The 18,478-nt window shown below is 38.0% G+C and overlaps 2 protein-coding genes across 2 annotated transcripts in view; one reads left to right on the top strand and one right to left on the bottom strand.

Moving 5' to 3' along the window:
* The window catches only part of SPC25 (SPC25, NDC80 kinetochore complex component), a 15,015-nt gene extending 13,870 nt beyond the window's left edge, over positions 1-1,145 (top strand). Inside the window, exon 7 of the mRNA XM_012650790.1 lies at positions 978-1,145. Coding sequence (XP_012506244.1) covers positions 978-1,102 — 125 coding nt within the window. The 3' untranslated portion in view covers positions 1,103-1,145. The remainder of the gene's footprint in view (positions 1-977) is intronic.
* A 12,594-nt stretch (positions 1,146-13,739) lies between these two features.
* NOSTRIN (nitric oxide synthase trafficking) overlaps positions 13,740-18,478 on the bottom strand; it is a 72,998-nt gene continuing 68,259 nt past the window's right edge. The window contains exons 14-16 of the mRNA XM_012650789.1: positions 17,458-17,572; positions 16,170-16,259; positions 13,740-13,963 (exon numbers count right to left, since the gene is read on the bottom strand). Of these exons, the coding sequence (XP_012506243.1) occupies positions 13,833-13,963; positions 16,170-16,259; positions 17,458-17,572 (336 nt within the window). The 3' untranslated portion in view covers positions 13,740-13,832. The remainder of the gene's footprint in view (positions 13,964-16,169; positions 16,260-17,457; positions 17,573-18,478) is intronic.

Genomic DNA, 18,478 nt, shown 5'->3' with positions numbered 1-18,478 from the left:
AAGACCCAAAGACCCAGGGGAAATTATCTTGTATCTTCCAGTCTAATGAGTGCTAGATTTTAAAAAGCAAGCCCATAAAACCTCTTACCTAGCTTTTCAATTTTCTCTAAATTGGATATCCTCTATTACTATATAGTCTGATGGTATTCGGTAGTATGTTAAAATAGAATCTACAAGATAAATTTTGAACCAAATGCTCTTTGCTGTTCTTTCTCTACTATAGACATGGACTTTATTTCCTAAGCAGTCTGTACCAAAGAGCTGGAAATCTGATATTGTTGGATTTCTTTCCTTTGGACAAAGGACAGGATCGATGGCAGAGAAAGCTGGATCATTCTTTTCCTTTGACCACCCTCACTGGAGACTTGCTCCTAGTATACTAGCTGGTACAACTACATAGAGGGCCATACTGTTATTTGTGATTTTTTTTTGAGCCTCATTTGATTAGTAGGCCCTGTAGATACCACTCTTGGAATAGCAACCACATTTTCTAATGCCTTCCATTTCACTTGTAAAACTTTAGATATTTCTTTCCATACTTATTAGGATTGGCATTGAAAGTTCTTTTTTTAATCCAGTGGCCAGAAACCAGAAGTCAGTCAGGCCAAAGTTTTGCAGAGAAAAATGACTTAACAGTTAAAACAAACTATTAAAACAGTTTAAATAGTTAAAAGAAAATATATAGGTTTAAGAGGATGGGAAATGGCATTCTGCATTACTAAGCTCTTCAGTCCTTGAATACCATCTGTTTAAATTTAAAGCAAGATTATAGTACTTAAGATTTGAATATTTAGAGCTTAAAGAAAGGAAAGGTCCAAAAGATAATTAGAATATGAAAATCGAGTGTATCATTTTATGCTCAAAGCATTTCATTAAAATGAAATTGACATTCAGATCAGATGGAGAGTATCTAAATTAGCAATACTTCTCTGCCACAAGAAAAATCTCATTTAAATTATCTTTGATTTTTTTTCTAGTGTCAGATAGTGCTCCTCACCTTGAATGCCTAGCAGAATTTCAAGAGAATGTAAGGAAGACCAACAATTTTTCAGCTTTTCTTGCCAATGTCCGGAAAGCTTTTACTGCTATGGTTCATAATTAATGCGTAAATGGTGTATAAAAATGGTTTATTTTTTTTTTCTGTTGTGTATTTCTTATTAAAAGAGGTCTCAGTATCTGTTGTCTATCTATAATTCCTTGGTATTTTTGTAACATCTCCGTGTGGTGTATTTCCTTAAGTCACAGTATCCCCCGTTATCTGCAGTTTTGCTTCCTGCAGTTTCAGTTACCCGTGCTCAACCGGTCAAAAAAGATTAAATGAATGAGTACAGTGCAATGGTGTATTCTGAGAGAGAGAGAGACCCCACATTCACATAACTTTTATTACAGTATATTGTTATAATTGTTCTGTTATTATTATTGTTGTTAATCTCTTATTGTGCCTAATTTATAAATTAAACTTTGTCATAGGTATGTATGTGCAGGAAAAAACATAGTCCATGTAGGGTTTGGCACTATCCATGGTTTCAGGCATCCAGTGGGGGTCTTGGAACATAACCCCCACAGATAAGGGGGTCTACTGTATTTTAATTAAAATCTTAGGCAAAAATTTATAAAGTAAAATATATTATTTTTAAAATGAGAGATAACTAGTACGTTATATATATTTTTTTGTTTAAATGTCAGGCATGGGTAGTTTATGGCTAGCAATGGAAATGGAAATTTGTTCAGCCTACACTATGTCTCAGTGTTCTTTAAGCTTTTGAAGGTCATGGACTCTTAATATTAAAAAGTTAAGTGGATAGGTCCAACCTAAGGTTGACAGTTTTTTAAATGTACTTGGCAAAATAAATGCTACTATTTTACTATCATCCTGATGTCAGAAAAGAAAAAATATTTTCATTTTACACAAAGAGGGATCTACAGTTAGAATAAAGGACAGTCCTTTACAATAGAAGGAAGTATTTTACTCATGTCTGGAAAAGGATATACTTTTCAAAATCCAAATGTAGAAATTTATAACTAATGTCCATTTTGTAATATTTAATTGTGGTCTAGATATAAGTTTGTCATCTTAGGAATCTATTTGCCACAGACTAGAACTCAAATGTCAACTTGTTCTAGGATTTTGTTTTTGTCACCATTCTTTCCTTGTAAATTTGATTGTGTTTAAGTGTGATGGCTATAGTGGAAGGCACATAATCTTAGGCATACTTAAAAGCCACAGAACGATAGCCTCCATGTCTCCAGTTGCTTCTCCTGCCTTCTCCCCGAATAGTCTGGGAGAAAAGTTCAGACCAGTTGCCTAGTTAGTGAGAGTAAGGGAAGTTTCAGAACACCCTCTTACAGTTGCCACTGTAGGGGCAGAAAGGTGTGATGCCTTTCCTCACCCATCATAAGGGCCATGGCTGACACGTCTATAACGAAAGGCAGGTTAAAAAAAGAAAAAGGTATAACAGATTAACTAAAGTTTTACATGACATAGGAGCCTTTAGAAATGAAGACCCAAAGACCCAGGGGAAATTATCTTGTATTTTTATGCTTAGGTTTGATGAAGAATGGACAGCCGTGTAGGACTGTGATTGGACAAAGAAGTATGATTTAATGGTAATAGACTGAAGGGAAGCCCAGCAAGGCCTGTCTGTTCAGATTCTTCTTGGCCTCTCTGTAGCTTTCCTTCCTCCTGGGTATGGAGCAAGACCCCTCTAGAACAAGGGTCTCATGACCTACTATCAGACAAGGCGGGTCAGAGAATTTCTTTATGGCCAGCTCCTATAGAGAAAGGCAGGGGCAGGTTAGAGTAATATTTTTAGGTCTTATGGCTTGCTTTGGGAGAGAGATGTTCTGGTTTTTATGACTTATTTTAGGGAGAAAGAAGGGCAGGAGACAGGAAGGCAGAGAAAGAGAGACTTTGCTTCTGAAGCTATTTCTGAAGACTTCCAATCTCCTTTAATGCCAAGGCACCATAGTTTGGAGTAGTATGTTCTGAGCCCCAACCCCGCTTATGCCTGGGACTTGGCTCATGGCTTTGCTTGCCATCATATAGCAGTAGAACTTATCTGAAAAGAATGCTGAGGACTGGTGGAAATGTCACTGATACATACCAGTGTGCAGACCAGCTTTTAGGAACCACTGATTGGTATTATTTCTGCAGAGATGAAAGACTGCCCTGGTGATTGGAATGTGTGCTACTAGCAGTATGTTTATCCTATTTCAGGATAGGCTTAGCTAAAGGGAGTATTTTAACAGTGGGAGTACAGTGAGCAAATTGTCCAATTTTCCTTAGGCAGACCTTCACATTTGGCTTTATTTTTGATATCCCTACATTTAAATGAATACATAGAACCATATCAAAACCCAACTTTGTTTTTCGTGGACCTACCTTGATTTGGAGCTTAAATTGTATCAACAAGATCAATTTCTTAGCTGTTTCTTCTGGATTGAGGCTCCATATGGTAGACCTCAGCAATTTCAAGCTTATCCCTGTCTCTGAACCAAGTTCTGGTGATCAGGAGGTAAAATACATGCATTGGATTATACCAGATTCTCCCTGAAACTCAGGTGTGGAGGCAGATTAACCCCCACAACTGGGCTAAGAGTGGGGATGTTACAGTTCTCCCAAGAGAAAGAGAGCCTAGATGTTTAACATTTAAAAAAAATCAGATGACTACTACAGTGAGTACATACCATGTTGCAGAGAAAGTATGCAAAGACAAAGTTCTTAAAGATTTCAAATGAATTTGAACTTCTGTAATATAATTTAGCTTTTGTGTTTCTATAGAAGTATAATGATTAAGAATAAAAAGTAAAAAAAAAAAAAAAAAAAAGCAAGGGAGGAACGTTTTATCTGGATCCTTAGAGTCCCAGTCCATTTTTATGTTGCTATAAAGGAATACCCGAGGCTGGGTAATTTTTGAAGAAAAGAGGTTTATTTCGTTCACAGTTCCTCAGATTGTACAAGAAGCATGGCGCCAGCATCTGCTTTTGGTGCAGGCTTCAGGCTGCTTCCACTCATGGCAGAAGATGAAGGGAAGCTGGTGTGTGCAGAGATCGCACCGCTAGAGAGCAAACGAGATGGGGAAGGGGGTGCCAAGCAATTCTCCTGGGATCTAATAGAGATAGAACTGGCTTACCGTGAGGACGGCACTAAGCCATCCATGATTGATCCTCCTCCATGACCCAGACACCTCCCACCAGGCCCCACATCCAACTGGGGATCACATTTCAACACGAGACTTGGTGGGGCCAAACCATACTCAAACTATAGCAGTTAGGAAATAACCTCACTAAAATGGCAGAGCAGCTGCAGATCTCAGCGAAACAGTGAGCAGAGTACCTGAATTTTAGAAGCCCAGAGGCTCATTGAGAACAGTCTCTAGGGATATAGACTGCAGTCATCAACCCAGGTCTTTATGAGAATGGTGGGTGGGAAGGCTATTGACTTGCACACACACTTTTAATCTGTTCAATCAAATATAATGACCTTAATTTTTTTAAGTTTACTATGTACCAACCTGGGAATATTCTGGAGCTGATATTAATAGCTTACATTTTAAAGTTGATACATTATGGAAATTGCACTTTAAATGATTAATAATACACAGGAAACACAAAAAAAGGTATTTTATTAGACTTGCTCTTTTTATACATTATATTTAAAATGGTATGTTGTAAAAATGAAATAACAATTTTAAGCATTTAAAATCTTTCTAATGTGGAAATAAAGCATAAGATACAAAGATAAAAGATTTTCTTAAATGGAAAAAATATTCACTAGTAGTAATATTGAAATGGAATCCAAATGGGGTCAACTAATCTATTTCACATTTTATAATAAAATGAAACAACATCTCTAAACTCAATCATAAATTAAAAAAAAAAAAGAGCACAAAATCTGCTAGTGTTCTACTAATGGATTTAAAGTTTCAGTTTCTAAGATAATGAGAATTAGAAAGTGTTGCCTCTCTTCCAATTCAGAGAATTCCTGTACAGAGATAATTAGTTATGTTTTAATTTGTGTATCATGGCAGCAAATTGCCTATTTAGCTCTTACCTAGTAGATTGTCTGGGACATAGTAGAAGCTTAATAAGTATTTGTTGATGTTGAACACCTTATCAAGACTCAATAGAAAGTTATTTAATGGGGAATCAAAATTGTACCTTTGAAAAAGAGCTGGCTTGTTCAATAATACCTGCACATATGTTGCTGTGGTGTTTGGACATTTTTAGAAGTTAAAGATGGTTCTGTTGGCAATTCTTGCCTCAATAACAAGCTGACAGAGAACAAAATTCTTTCTGAATAAAGGTGAGTTTCATCTAAGTAGAAAGAGTCCATCAGTTAAGTAAGTAAACAGGAGGATCTATAAGCCATTTAAAACCAGCCCTTTCTTGGTATTGTTAAATACGTTGTGTTGTGAAATGTGAAAAATGTGATGTGGTATGATGTGAAGAACGTTTTGAGTTTAGACACACAAGTTCTCCCCTTAGCAACTAGGCAAGTTGGAAGTAGCAGCTGAGGATAAGATCTAACAAATGGAAGAACGTCAAGGAAAAAGATATTTTACAAATTTTGGAAAGAGGTAATGTTTGAGATTCAAATAAATGTGATATGTATAATGGGAAGTCTTGAATATTCTAACTTGTTTTCTGAAAAGCTGTATTTTTTTGACACCAACATGGTTTTACAGAAAAACGTTGAGAATTAAGATGTGGGCTGGTCTTTGCTCTACTATTGAAGTTGATACATGACCTTGGGCGAATCATTTAACCTTTCGCAGGTCAATTTTCTCATCTGGCCGTTATTATACTATGTGTAGTTTCCCAGACTTGGGGAAAACCAAAGAGGTTTTTTCTTTTATTCCCAGTTAACTAAAAGTAATTATCATGAATGTTGAATCTTATCATGTTTTCTGCATCTATATTTTTCCTTTAACCTATTAATGTGGTGATTTATATTAATAGGCTTTTAAAAAAATGTTGAATCAACTTTGGCTTTCTGGAATAAATCCAACTTAGCCATGACAGTCAATCTTTTCTTTTCTTTTTTTTTTTTAAATATAGTGTTGGCTTCAGTTTGTGAATATTTTGTTTCGAATTTTTATGTCTGTAGCCATGAGTGAGATTGGGTTATAATTTTCCTTTGTATATTAACTTTGTCTCATTTTTGGCATCAAGGTTATCCCAGGTCCTAGACCTTTGAAACTAGTTGAGATGTGTCCTATTTTTTAAATATTTCCTGAAAAAGTTTGAATAAGAATATCTGTTTTTGAACTCACCTCTGATCCTTGTGCTTTCTTTGTAGGAAGAATTTTTTAAAACTACTCATTAAATTTCTTTAATGGTTGTTAAATCATTCAGTTACTCTATTTCTTCTCAGTGAGTTTCGATAATGTATATTTTTTGAGAAATTTGTCTCTTGTTTGTTTTCAGATTAATTGGTGTGAAGATATTGATAATATATAATTTTATCTTTTAGATATCTGCTGTATCTATGGCATCTACTTTTTTCTTATAAATGATGTTTTCTTATGCCTTTCTTTCTTAATCTCACCAGAGGTTGGCTCATTTTATTAATCCTTTCAAAGAACCAATGGATAGCCTTGCTCATCTTCTATTTTGTTTTATATTTCATTAATTTCTTTCTTTTCTTGTCCTTTACTTTCTTTGGGTTGATTCTGCTGGTATTTTTGATAATTCATAATTAGGATGCTTAGTTTATTAATTTCAGCCTTTCTCCTTTCCTTGTAGCACTTTTTTATAGCTGCTTTCCTAAAACAACAGATTTTGATACATAGTATTTTTTAAATTTTTATTTCTAACATTTTCTAATTTCCATTAAGATTTCTTCTTCAACCATGGGTTATTTAGAAGTTTATGTGTGGCATGTGCATAAGCATGTGCTCACATGTGTGTTCTCTAAATGCATAGGGTTTTTTCAGTTACCTTTTCGTAATGACTTCTCACTTATGCTGTGGTCAGATAATTTCTAGAGATTTACTTTATGGACTGGTACATGTGAAATTTTATAAATGTGTGTTTTCCACGGTAGGTGCAGTGCCTTTTTTCTCATCTGCCTGTAATGCTCACCCGGCCCTTCTCACTTGCCTAACTCCCACTCGGCTCAGACCGTCCCTGGTCGTCTGGATCCTCCTTGGTACCCATCCCTCCTAAGTATCCTCATAGCCCCCTGGCATACTCCTATTAGAGCGTTTATCACAGTGTACTGTACTTGTGTACTGCTCTGTGAGGAAAAGGACTCATTATCTTTAGACCCAGTATTTAAGTGACAAAACTATTATTGTTTCCCAAACTTTCTACACAGTAACTTCTATTTACCTTTCAACATCCAGTTCAAAGACTACTTCTGGTGTGAGGAGTTTGGGCTATTACCCTCCCCCCCCACACACACACACAGAAATATAAAACTGGACAAATTATTTAAAACAACCATTTCAGGGCAAGCAACAACTGTTTTGAGAAGTGTTTACTTATGTAAAACTGCTACTGCATTGGGCCAATTCATAGCTGATAAGCACGTAGAAAGATACGCAGCATCATTAGTCACAAGGGAAATACAAATCAAAACCACAATGAAGTATTAGTACACACCCACCAGAATAGCTAAAATTGAAAAGACTGATAATACCAAGTGCAGATGGTGCATGTGGCGCCATTGGAACTCTCATACTTTGCTGGTGGGAATGCAAAATGGTACACTCAATTTTGAAAGTTTATAGGTTTTTAAAAAATTAAATATACACTTTACTCCTAGTTATCTACCCAAGAGAAATGGAAATATGTCCACAAAAAGCCTGTGAATGTTTGTATAATAGCAACAGTGTTCATTATGGCCAAAAAAATAGAAGCAACCCAAATGTTCACCAACTGAAGTGTGAATATGAATACACACAATGGCATATTACTCAGTGATAAAGAACTAATACATGCAAAAACATGGGTGAAACTCAAAAATATTGTGCTAAATTAAAGACTCCATTCAAAATCCTAGAAAAGACATACTTGAGAATGCAGAACGCAGTGGTTGCCTGAGGTTTGCAAGGATTGACTGGAAAGAGATATGTGGGAATTTGGGGGACACTAGAACTGTTTTAACACTTGCTTGTGGTGGTCGTTGCAAGACTATGCATTTATCAAACTGAACAAGTTATACTTAAAATGGGTAAATCTTATTATATGGAAATTATACCTCAATACAGCTTTTAAAGAATGGGAAAGAATTCAATTAAACTATGCTTGTACATGTAAACTATTTCACATTGTATTGTAATATTTTTTTTCCATTTTTGTCTTTCCACAAGACCGTGAACTCTTTGAGGGTAGGGCTTAGTTTATTTTTTTAATCTTTATCACTTAGCCCATTGTCTGGCACACAGCTATACATTAAAATATTCAATGAATAAGTGGCTGGGTAGATGCATAAATGAATGAGTGACTCAATGAGTGGGTTGGGCTGCATGATCTCTGAAATTACTTCCTGGCTCTGAGATTCTGAGATCCTAAACTTGCCATGTCTATTCAATTAACCATTATACAAGAAAAATTTTATGGCCTTAGGAAAAAGTAAGAATGAAATTAAATTCCAGAACATTTTTTATGTGGAATAAAAATCATGAATCTAAATACCATCCTGTGGTTTATCTCAGCAAATTCAGCTCATCTTTTTGGTTAAAACTTTTCTGATTAATCAAATAGTCTGATAGATATATTAGTATACTATCAAACATTATCGAGGTGGGGGAGTACCAATTAATGTAAAAAGGAGTGGGGGGGGGTTCAAAATAAAAAACAGAGTGGAGATCATAAAACGATGGCCTATAAGTTTAAGATATACTTCAGACATCCTGTACAATAAAATTTACCCAAAACTGAGTATTACTTTTTAAATAGCTTTAGGGGGACATATTTTCACCAGTTCAACATATTTCCACCAATTCCCAAAGTGTGACATTTAAACAGATTCATTTATTAACGTACTTCCTTGGCCTCTGAAGGTATTTATGTTGGTGTCCTCTGTTGGAAATACCAGACCTGGGAGCCAAATGGGAAACAGTGTTGATTGTATTGATGGTAAGTCAGAAATGGATAAAGAATTTAGATTCTAGGTAAACACACATACTTTCTTCTTCCTCTCTTTCAAGTTGTAGAGAATATGCTTCTTCATTTGACCGGTTGCAGGCTGAGAAGCTGAATCAGAGACGGAAGACCCAGCTGGGTAACATGGCACCTAAATGTGCAGAATTAGTCACCACGTCTGAGCACAGATGGTCAGAGAATGGAGAAGGGCAGAAAAGAAGGGAGAGAATGGAGCCAAAGGGTGTCTTGAGGGGGAGAGAGCTGTTCGTGTAACTGAGTCCAAGTTTGGATCGCTTGCCACAGGACAGCCAATAAATTGAGAGACAAGGTGTTGGGGAAAGGAAAGCAACGTTTATTGAGAGAGCCAACCGAGAAGATGGTGGACTAATGTCTTAAAGAACTGCTTAAGTTCATATGAACTTTGGGCTCCTTTTTATGTTAAGGGAAGGGGAAGGGGAGAGGGGTTGCAGGAGGTAACCAAGGATCACAGACATCTGGGTGTCAACGAGGGTCCCAAGAGGTTGTCAAACTTTTTTGCTCTTGGTTAACTTTGGAGGATGTTGGTCAGGTCACAATGTTCCTAAAAATCTTTAACATAGCATTGTTACTCGTGTGCATAATGTCCTTATCTCTCTGGGAGTTAGTTTTGGGGAAGGGACAATTATCTTTTTGTTGGAATTGAACTAGAAATTAAGTTTTTTATAATTAGCTGGCCTATGTGCAGAGCTAAACAAAAGCTTTTACCCTAATGGATATTCCTGCAGGGGTTCAGAAGGAAAATGGAATTAATCACGCTAAGCCTCCCTTCCAGTGTTGCATTTACTTCCTGTGCTCTAGTACCAAGAAATGGCCCATACCAAGCTTTCTTTTGCCAACAAGATTATCAAGCAAGTGGCTGAGAAAGGAATAAGATTATTTTTTAAGAGAGTGTAATGTAGGCCAAAGTATTCCTTCTTCCCTGGGCCAAGGAAGAATATGAACACGCAAAGTGGAGCACAACTTCTCCAGCTCAGTGTCCAACACCACGCATCTTGGAAAACCTGTTGCATCAAGAGGTTATATTTCTTTTTAAAATTTGCTTGCTGCGCGTATGGCTTTTTCTACTTTCTCCAATGACAGTCCTTCTGGGTGTGTCTGCTAAAATTTAGACAGCACCCTCAGGATCCATTCAGGTAAGCCAGTGGTTCTCAAACTGGAGCGAGTGCTTATTGAACCACAGATGGCCGGGTCCCACCTCCAGGGTCTTTGACTCAGAGTATAAAATGGGAGCTGATAATTTGCATTTCTAACATATTCTGATGTGATACTGGTGCCGCTGGTTCCAGGCACCACACCTGGAGAACCACTGAAATTAGCAATTACCATTCGCCCCAATGTGAAGAAAACTCAATTTACCAGTCAGTTGAAACTGAAATCAATAACACATTTGCCAGCCCATATGCCTGGTTAGCCTGGCCCCAGTCGCTTCTAGGTGCTCCCTGCATGACTCCCTTTGTTGTCCTCAGAACCCTCTGTTAGTCCTGAGCTTGATTTATTTATTTTTGTAGAAACGGGGTCTCACAATATTGCCCAGCCTGGTCTTGAACTCCTGGCCTCAAGTGATCCTCCTGCCTCAGCCTCCCAAAATGCTAGGATTACAGGTCCTGAGCTTTAGAGCCAAGGTTTTTCTCCAGCCCATTCAATTTGTTTCCCCTCCTACTTCTGCTCCAACTCCATAGGTCTTTAAGAGAGACGTTGTCACCCTAGTTCTGTGCAGGTCCATTTAGTCCAACCTCAGGGAAGAGCTACTTTCCTCCCATTCCTCTGACCCTCTGACCTGGTTAGTATCCCAGGGTTCAGCGGGATTTCCCTGACCTCAAGCATTCGCACCTCCCCTTCCTTTTCCTGAGCTGAGCGCCTGCCTGTATAACCGCATCCTGGATTCTCTAGCCTGCTGGTTTTCTCTGGTCCGTGTTGCTGCTCAGCAGAAGGTCTGGGGACTCGGACCCTCTGCCCTGGATCACAGCATACCAGGACCTCTGACATGCCCTTCACCTCTCTAGCTTTATTCTCTTTGCAAAAGTTCCTGCTCTTCTCTGCTGGACCCACACTCTGATCTAAGTCGGAGTCCCACTTTCTCATGTCCCGCACCCCCAGGCCCATCTCCCTCTGTGACATTGCAAAGGACACTGGGACATGCTGTTATGCTGATTCTAATACACTTTTCTTGCTCCTAGTCGGGCTGATTACCCCTCAAGGCCATCAAGGCTGTGGGAGAAGAGGGGTTCTGTCTTGGGGAGGGGGCGCGGTGGACAAAGTTAAACCTATGCTCAAGTTACTAATCAGTTAAAGGCTTATAGTTTTGTATAATAACTTTTACTCTACCCCAAACTGAATGTTATCCTACTTTTTGATGAAATATAAGGTACTTTAAAATGCCTTTGTCATTGTGTATATTATTTATCATGCCTAATTGAAAATGAAAAAATTGAAATTAATTGATTTTTCTGGTTGATAGCATGATGGATATGTCAGCTTTTATTCTACTGGAAAGGAGATAAAGTAGAAATGCTTCTCCCACGTACTCAGTGAAAATCAGGCATAGGCCTCCACAGCCTATATGTCAGGGTGTTGATGGTGCTAAAACCTTCCTGACATATGAAACTACTTAGTGGAGTACAATTTTGAAAGCCAATTAATAGTTTAAAAGCATTAATGTTAAAATTATTTTATTCCATCTAGAAGGCCAGGGCACGTAATTAATCTTCACCACAATATGCACTTAATTTTATCCTAAACCTAAGGAGGACCATCCCTATCTATCCAGTTAGAAAATTCTTGCCCTACTGAAAAGATATTCAATCTGCTATATTCAAATATATTTGTATTTTATCTAGATTAAAACTATAGTATTTCTTTGAGGCTTAAAAATTATACATCACAGATGCAAAAAGAATTTGCAGCAACATTTCAAAACAGGAAAAGAACCATTTATGTTTTCATAAAACACCACTGATTCATGAAGAAAGAAGGATCTCTTTCTTTGAAAATTACCTCCAAAGAGTTTTAGGGTCCAACCACCATTATCATCACTTTATACAAAATGGTCCAATGTAGGCTGCAGTCAATTGCTACACAATTTTTTATCCATCAAGGCTTAATGGAAAAAAGATGAAAAGGAAATATAAATTCAAAATCTCTGTTCATGGTCTAATGGCTTATTATTCAGCCAACTCTATATGCAGAAAACCTTCATTAGTACACCATTAAGGATGGCATTAAAACTTCTGGTCTGTTCTTCTGGGCTGTAAGTTATGTCTGACATAACAAATTTTACTTGCGCTCCTTCAGGTCTAATATCTGTATCTACAAATACCTATTGTGTTAGTTATATCCAGCTATAGGAGTGTAATGGCACAGAATATAAAAAAGATATGTGCCTTAGTTTGAAAAATTTCTTCTTGAAAGTATAAAATTTGATGAATTAAAAAAAAAAAAAAGAGGTAGGGGGCAGGAGAGTAATGGGATGGATTTTAATTATTCCTTTAATGCCTACATTGAAGTTCCAAAGGATAGACTCTCTATTTGGCACAAGAGTAAACATGTCCAAGAGTTTCTGTCAACACTGTGACCTTCCATTCAATGGAATGTGTGATCTCCAGGTAGATGTGGATCATTTTCTGAAAGATGCTGCTGTAACACGCTCTCCATTCTAAACTTCCCCTGGGCAGGAGTTTTGGGATTTAACCTCTCTCATTTCCAGCCTCTCATTATGGGGCATTCGAGTAAGCAGCACAAATTGTCTTCACCCTAAATATTCCATTTTGGTAGGGAAGGTTGATTTTCAGAACTTTCCATTCAAACTAAAGACCTATTGGCATTTAAAGTGCCTTTTATTAGGAAGCTGCTTAGGGTATTTTTCCCATAATGACTGTTGGGAATTGCAGAATTCCTTGTTTCTGAATTGGTAAATGAAGTTTCCAAATGGGCAAGAAGGCATGCAATTTGGCGTACTGTCTCCTAACCCCTTCCTGTCCACTCTGCTCTTGTTCTCATACCCCCAGCCACCTCTGGCTCACACCTGGCCTCACTCCATGAGCAGTTCTGGCGGTGGGCAACGAGGCGGTAAGCAGCCCCTGCCTCGGAAGATCATTGGCTCAGGATGGAACACCATTCTGCCCCCTGCCTAGATCTCTCATCTACCGCCCCCTCTTCTGACTCGGTGGACTTCCAGACTTCGCTCCTGGTCCTTGATTCTACTGTCCCCTAAGCTGGGTCAGCCTCACTGGAGTCTTGGTTGCCTGTCTCTGTTCTTGGAGTCGATCGTGTTCCTCATCTCCCAGGCCTGCTGTGTCCAGTTGCCTCCCAAGTCTGGAGCAAAAGGACAGCCAAGTCCAAACTACTGTCGTGCTACCAGAAAACTCTGTGACTTCAGGCGAGCTGCTGAACCCACCCTGGACTCAGTCTCTTTTTCTGTGACACCAGGAGTTGTCCTGGATGATCTCTAGCGTCTCTTAGAATTCGAAAACCCTAGGAGCCACGAGCTTCTCCCCTGCTTCTCTCCGCCCTTCATCTTCTGTCTGACTCGGTTTCAGGCAAATAACCACGAGTGCTAAGTGCTGTGACATGCAAGTAGGACTCTGACACCTATTTAAAAGAAAAACTTGTAAAGATAATGGCATTTCATCTTTATTTGCACCGCGTGGTGCGGTTTGTTTACAGAGTGTGTGAGGCAGTGTGTTTGGGGCTGTGCTTCATGCCTACGTCTCTGTGTTCCCAGCGTTTGAAGGGAGCTCCTCCACATAAGCAGCAGGAAAATGGCCTTTTTTTCCATTTAAAGATCCAAACCACCATCCTTCTTCTTTTTTCTCGTGTATAATCACAATGTCACCTGTGAAAATACACATTTAGTTAGACAAATGGGTCTCTACCATTTGAACACATCCCTGAGCCTGATTGTGAAAGAGTTTTAAGGAGATTTTGCTTTCAAGGAGTTATTTGGAAGCATTATAACATTTTCTGCACTTGATTTGGAGGAAGCAAAATTTAGCGAACACCTTATGAAGCAGGCCTAATCCAGAGAATCACAAAAAGAGTAAGATAATGAACAACTGAGTTATGCCATAAAATGGTTTGCTTAAACAGAGAATCACATTGGATCATATGTCCTTCTTGTGCTGCCTGGCTCAGTTTGTATATAGCCGATGGATTGCCACCAAACTCTTTCTTAGTGTCCATACTTTAAGGGTTTCACGTGTTGGCGGCTATGACAGTGCGGTGTGTTGATACCTATGAGTACATGTCACCTAACAGTCTTTTCTTAAGATCAAGACAACCCCCCTCCAATCTCCATTACACCTGGCCTCACAGTCCAAAATCCTAAGTCACAGCTTTGCACAGAAACATCCAACAATTTAGATCACTTGAATACAACATCAGTTTGAAGACAATACTTTTTTAAAGCAATGATTCAAATAAATAGAATTCCTAAGAAACATGGCTCTTGTCCAATTCTCTTGTTTTTTTAAAAAAATTCTGAGATTAATAACTCCAAAATTTACCCTAGTGTCCCAAGTCCTTTGGCTAAGCTCCTCAAGAGACAGAAAGAGTCCTGTCTTCCTGGCTGCTTCCTGTACCTCAAAGGAGAAACCTCTGCTTCCTTCAGGATCCGAGAGCTACTTTTTCTTTAGCATCATTCTGAGATAATTTTTTAGTCTTTTTTTTCATTCTTTCTCCCAGCCATTTTCTTTCTAAGGCAAATGAGATTAGTAACCCCCTTTCTATCTTTTCTTGTCATAAATCACCATTTATTCTTGTAGGAGATGATTCTCAGTCTAAGTTCTCCCACTAATGGCTTTTCTTAGGTCAGTAGATTGTCTGACATAATCTACTGACAGGAATTCAAGCAAATGATTTAAAATGGTACTGCCAGCTTCCCTAAGCCGCCAGTGTTGTACTTCATTTAAAGAAACTACTTAGAATATAAAGTATAAGTAGGCTCTGCAACCAACAGGGAGCTGAGAGCAAACAACAATTTACTGTGAACTACGTAACACAAATGCAGGACTCACGGGTTCTAGTTGGTATCTGGGAAATAGGTTTTTTATTCCTAAAGGAGGAAAAGTAATTACCTGGAGAAATGTGACTGGCACACTAAAAAGAAATACCCAGTAAACAACAGCCAAAATGTGGGGCCCCTGTTGTTTGGCTACATAATCTATCTTGATTTTCTGTTTGCCCTGGGAGCTGTGTCCTGGCCACGAGTGATTGGCATTCTCCTATGACATAACTCTTTCTCACTAACCCTTCCATTTCCAGATCTCTGCCTTAGTGCTGACATCCAAATGTGTTGCCAACTGGACACATAAAGAAAGTTGAGGCTGGAGACTTTTTCTGGTTTAATAATATCGAGGTTTATATGACCTCCTACATACACCTTTTCCTGTTAAATAAAAATCTGGCACACAAAGAAGGGGGTCTCATTCTTCAGATGGGCCATAAAAAGCTGTCCCGAGGGCTAAGTGGGACAAACATTAAACTGTTGACCCGGGTTCTAGAACTTGCTCTTACACTAAGTGAAGAGAGAAAGTCACTTCACATTCCTGTATGTCTAGCTTCTGAAAAATAAAAAGGTAGGTTACATCTCGAATGACTGTCCCTTACTGACATTCTCCACCCCAGTGTAGCACTGTGATCAGAAGCGTGACTGAGTTTCTGAGTTCAAATCCTGTGCTGCCACTGTCTGTGACTTTAGCCAAAGTACTTAACCTTTCTGTGCCTCAGTCTCCTCAGCTATATAATGGGAACAAATAACAATACCTACTGCAGAGGGTGCTTATGAATATTCCATTGGACAATCTGCCTGCAACAATGTCTGGCACATAGTAAATACAGAATCACCGTTAGCTATCTTGATTATATAGCTTTAGTTTTTGATGTGCTTTACCTTTCTCGTCTAAGAAGGGGGATTATAGACCTGAACCGATTTGACATGGTAGTATTAATAGCTCTGAAGGCTGCCATGCTAAGTTAGGGTTTTATTCACATTAAAGATAACAACATGGGAAGGCAATTAAAACATTGAGAATGACTCTTACCTTTTTCCAAGTTCAACTCATCATCTTGCCTGGCTTGAAAAGAATATAAGGCTTTGCAAAGATTGTTGCTGGGCTGGGCCGCACGAGAGGCTGGAAATTGGATTAAGTTGTAATTACTACGCTGTGTAAGCAGGCGAGATGAATATCACTGGCAGCTCTTTGGTTATTAACAGTGTGGTGCAGAGTTTAAATATATTGAAATTTTCTCAAAAGCAAAGTTTATAATTTTACATAATTTTCATTCCTTGATTCAATAACCATTTATGATATACTTTCTATGTGTATGGGCTATGTATATTATATAACTAAAAACTGTATTATAGTATAGGAAATAAGAAGTCTGAAGAAAAATGTTATTGTATTAATAATAGTAATAAAGATGACAATTAATATCGTTTCCCATATGAGTTTAGTCAACATTGGTTAGATAATATGTGTGGTAGTTGCATGCATGTTTTGCAAAATATATACTAGTTTTCCCATTCAGGTATAGATAAGGGATATTTGGAGCATGTGCTAGTTGCTTATGGAACTGTTTCTCAAATAATGCAATGGTGACTCTTTAATATATTGTGTGGACCAAAGTGTCCTGGTTTCATTGAAATTTTTTTTTTGCCAATTTCTAATCAAGAAACTAGAGAGTCATGATTATGGTAGTTACAGTTGAACAATCTGGGATATTGCCTTTCGTGTATATATGTGTGTGTATGTGTGTGCCTGCGTTGAAAGGTGAAGGGCAGTGGGGTGGGGATGGACGAACAGCTGGTCAGATGGCTGAATAAAGGGGGTTTGTAGGCCATGAGTTCCAAGCCCAAGTGTAGCCCTGGACAATCACCTGGATCACCATGTTTCTTGCAGAGAGCACAGGTTTGCTGTACGAGTTTGGAGGAGCCCGTGGAGACAGAGCTGTGAAGCTCCTCACAGTGGTTTAGGGGTGATTGCATGGATGACAAATTATAGGCTATTTGAATAAAGTGGATGCCAGTTTTCTAAAATCTGATTTTAGATGATTAAAATTTCATATTATATAATACTTGTTACATATTATACATATGTATAATAATACATATTATACAATACTTTTCCCAACATTCTACTCTTCTTGACTCCTTCCCACCTTTGTTATTACATTGGTACATAAAGCTATAGCTTCTAACAAATTAATCTGTCCCAATGGAATATGAATTTCTTTGAATAGATACAAGTCAATGTTGCTCTGAAAATAAAATTTATATGTAGCAATGTACCCAGAGGACCCAGCCCCAAACTATTCTGGGTGTGGGATTACCTGGAGATGAAGAACTCGGATTCCTCTGGCCATCAGAAGATGCCCTGCTCACCACATTCTCTAATCTCTTCATCAAAGAAGGTCGAGATATCTTTACATAACTATGAGTGTGCTCCTGTTCAAATAATTTTAAAAAGTCATTTTTAACAACACTATTATCATAAGTATTTGTGAAAATTAACTCTTCTGTAGCTGTCTTCCTCAGGAATTTGGGTTTTTTTTAAGAGTGTATAAATAAATTATTCAGTACACTTCTAAGCCCTACTGGGTTTTAGCTTTAAGCTGAATGAATCCTTAATATTTTTGGAATTAGACAATTCCTGTATTTTATAGCCCATGTTTCAAATTCTGACCTGACTATCTAGGCCAAATAATAACATTCATAGCATCACTTCTAAAAATTCAACTTTAATTAATTGGCTTAATGCAAATGAAATGATCACGACTGTCTAAATTATTGAGATTGTTTTAGAGCTCCTGAGCCTCTTAGTAAGAAAATCATCCCTTCATCACGAAATAGCTACAACTCCCTTCTAACTGGTCATGGAAAACAGCCACAAGCAATAGCAATGACGCACCTTCACCCACTCATCAATTCCTGATGGGTGCAACACTGGGAAAATACGGTGTGGGACTCTCTACAGTTGTATTCATGCATTAGCTACGTTATCCACTATGTTCAGCAGATGAGACTAATGCACGTCACAAAATCTTACAATTTAAATCTGTGTGAATACTAAAAATTTCAACTTAAGGGAAATTTTACTATATAAGCATGTTCAAAGGATAAAGTTAAGGCAGAAGGAGAAAGAAGAAATCCAAAGTGTTTTTAACTCCTCATAGTAATTTAGCCTATAAAGAATGTATTCAGTTGTGTCTAGCTCTTATTGTGCTCCCAAGGAATAAAAATAAATGTATCTCGAAATTCTGCAATTAGGACTTGGGACGACATATAGCACATATAATTCATAACTGTTGCTACTTTAAGCCACTCCACCCAGGAGGCCCCATCGAGAAATTA

The sequence above is a fragment of the Propithecus coquereli genome, unplaced genomic scaffold (genome assembly GCF_000956105.1).
Source record: "Propithecus coquereli isolate 6110/MARCELLA unplaced genomic scaffold, Pcoq_1.0 Scaffold34, whole genome shotgun sequence".
Classification (NCBI taxonomy): domain Eukaryota; kingdom Metazoa; phylum Chordata; class Mammalia; order Primates; family Indriidae; genus Propithecus; species Propithecus coquereli.
The sequence above is the reverse complement of the archived record's forward strand: the minus strand, read 5'-3'. Positions and strand labels throughout refer to the sequence as shown.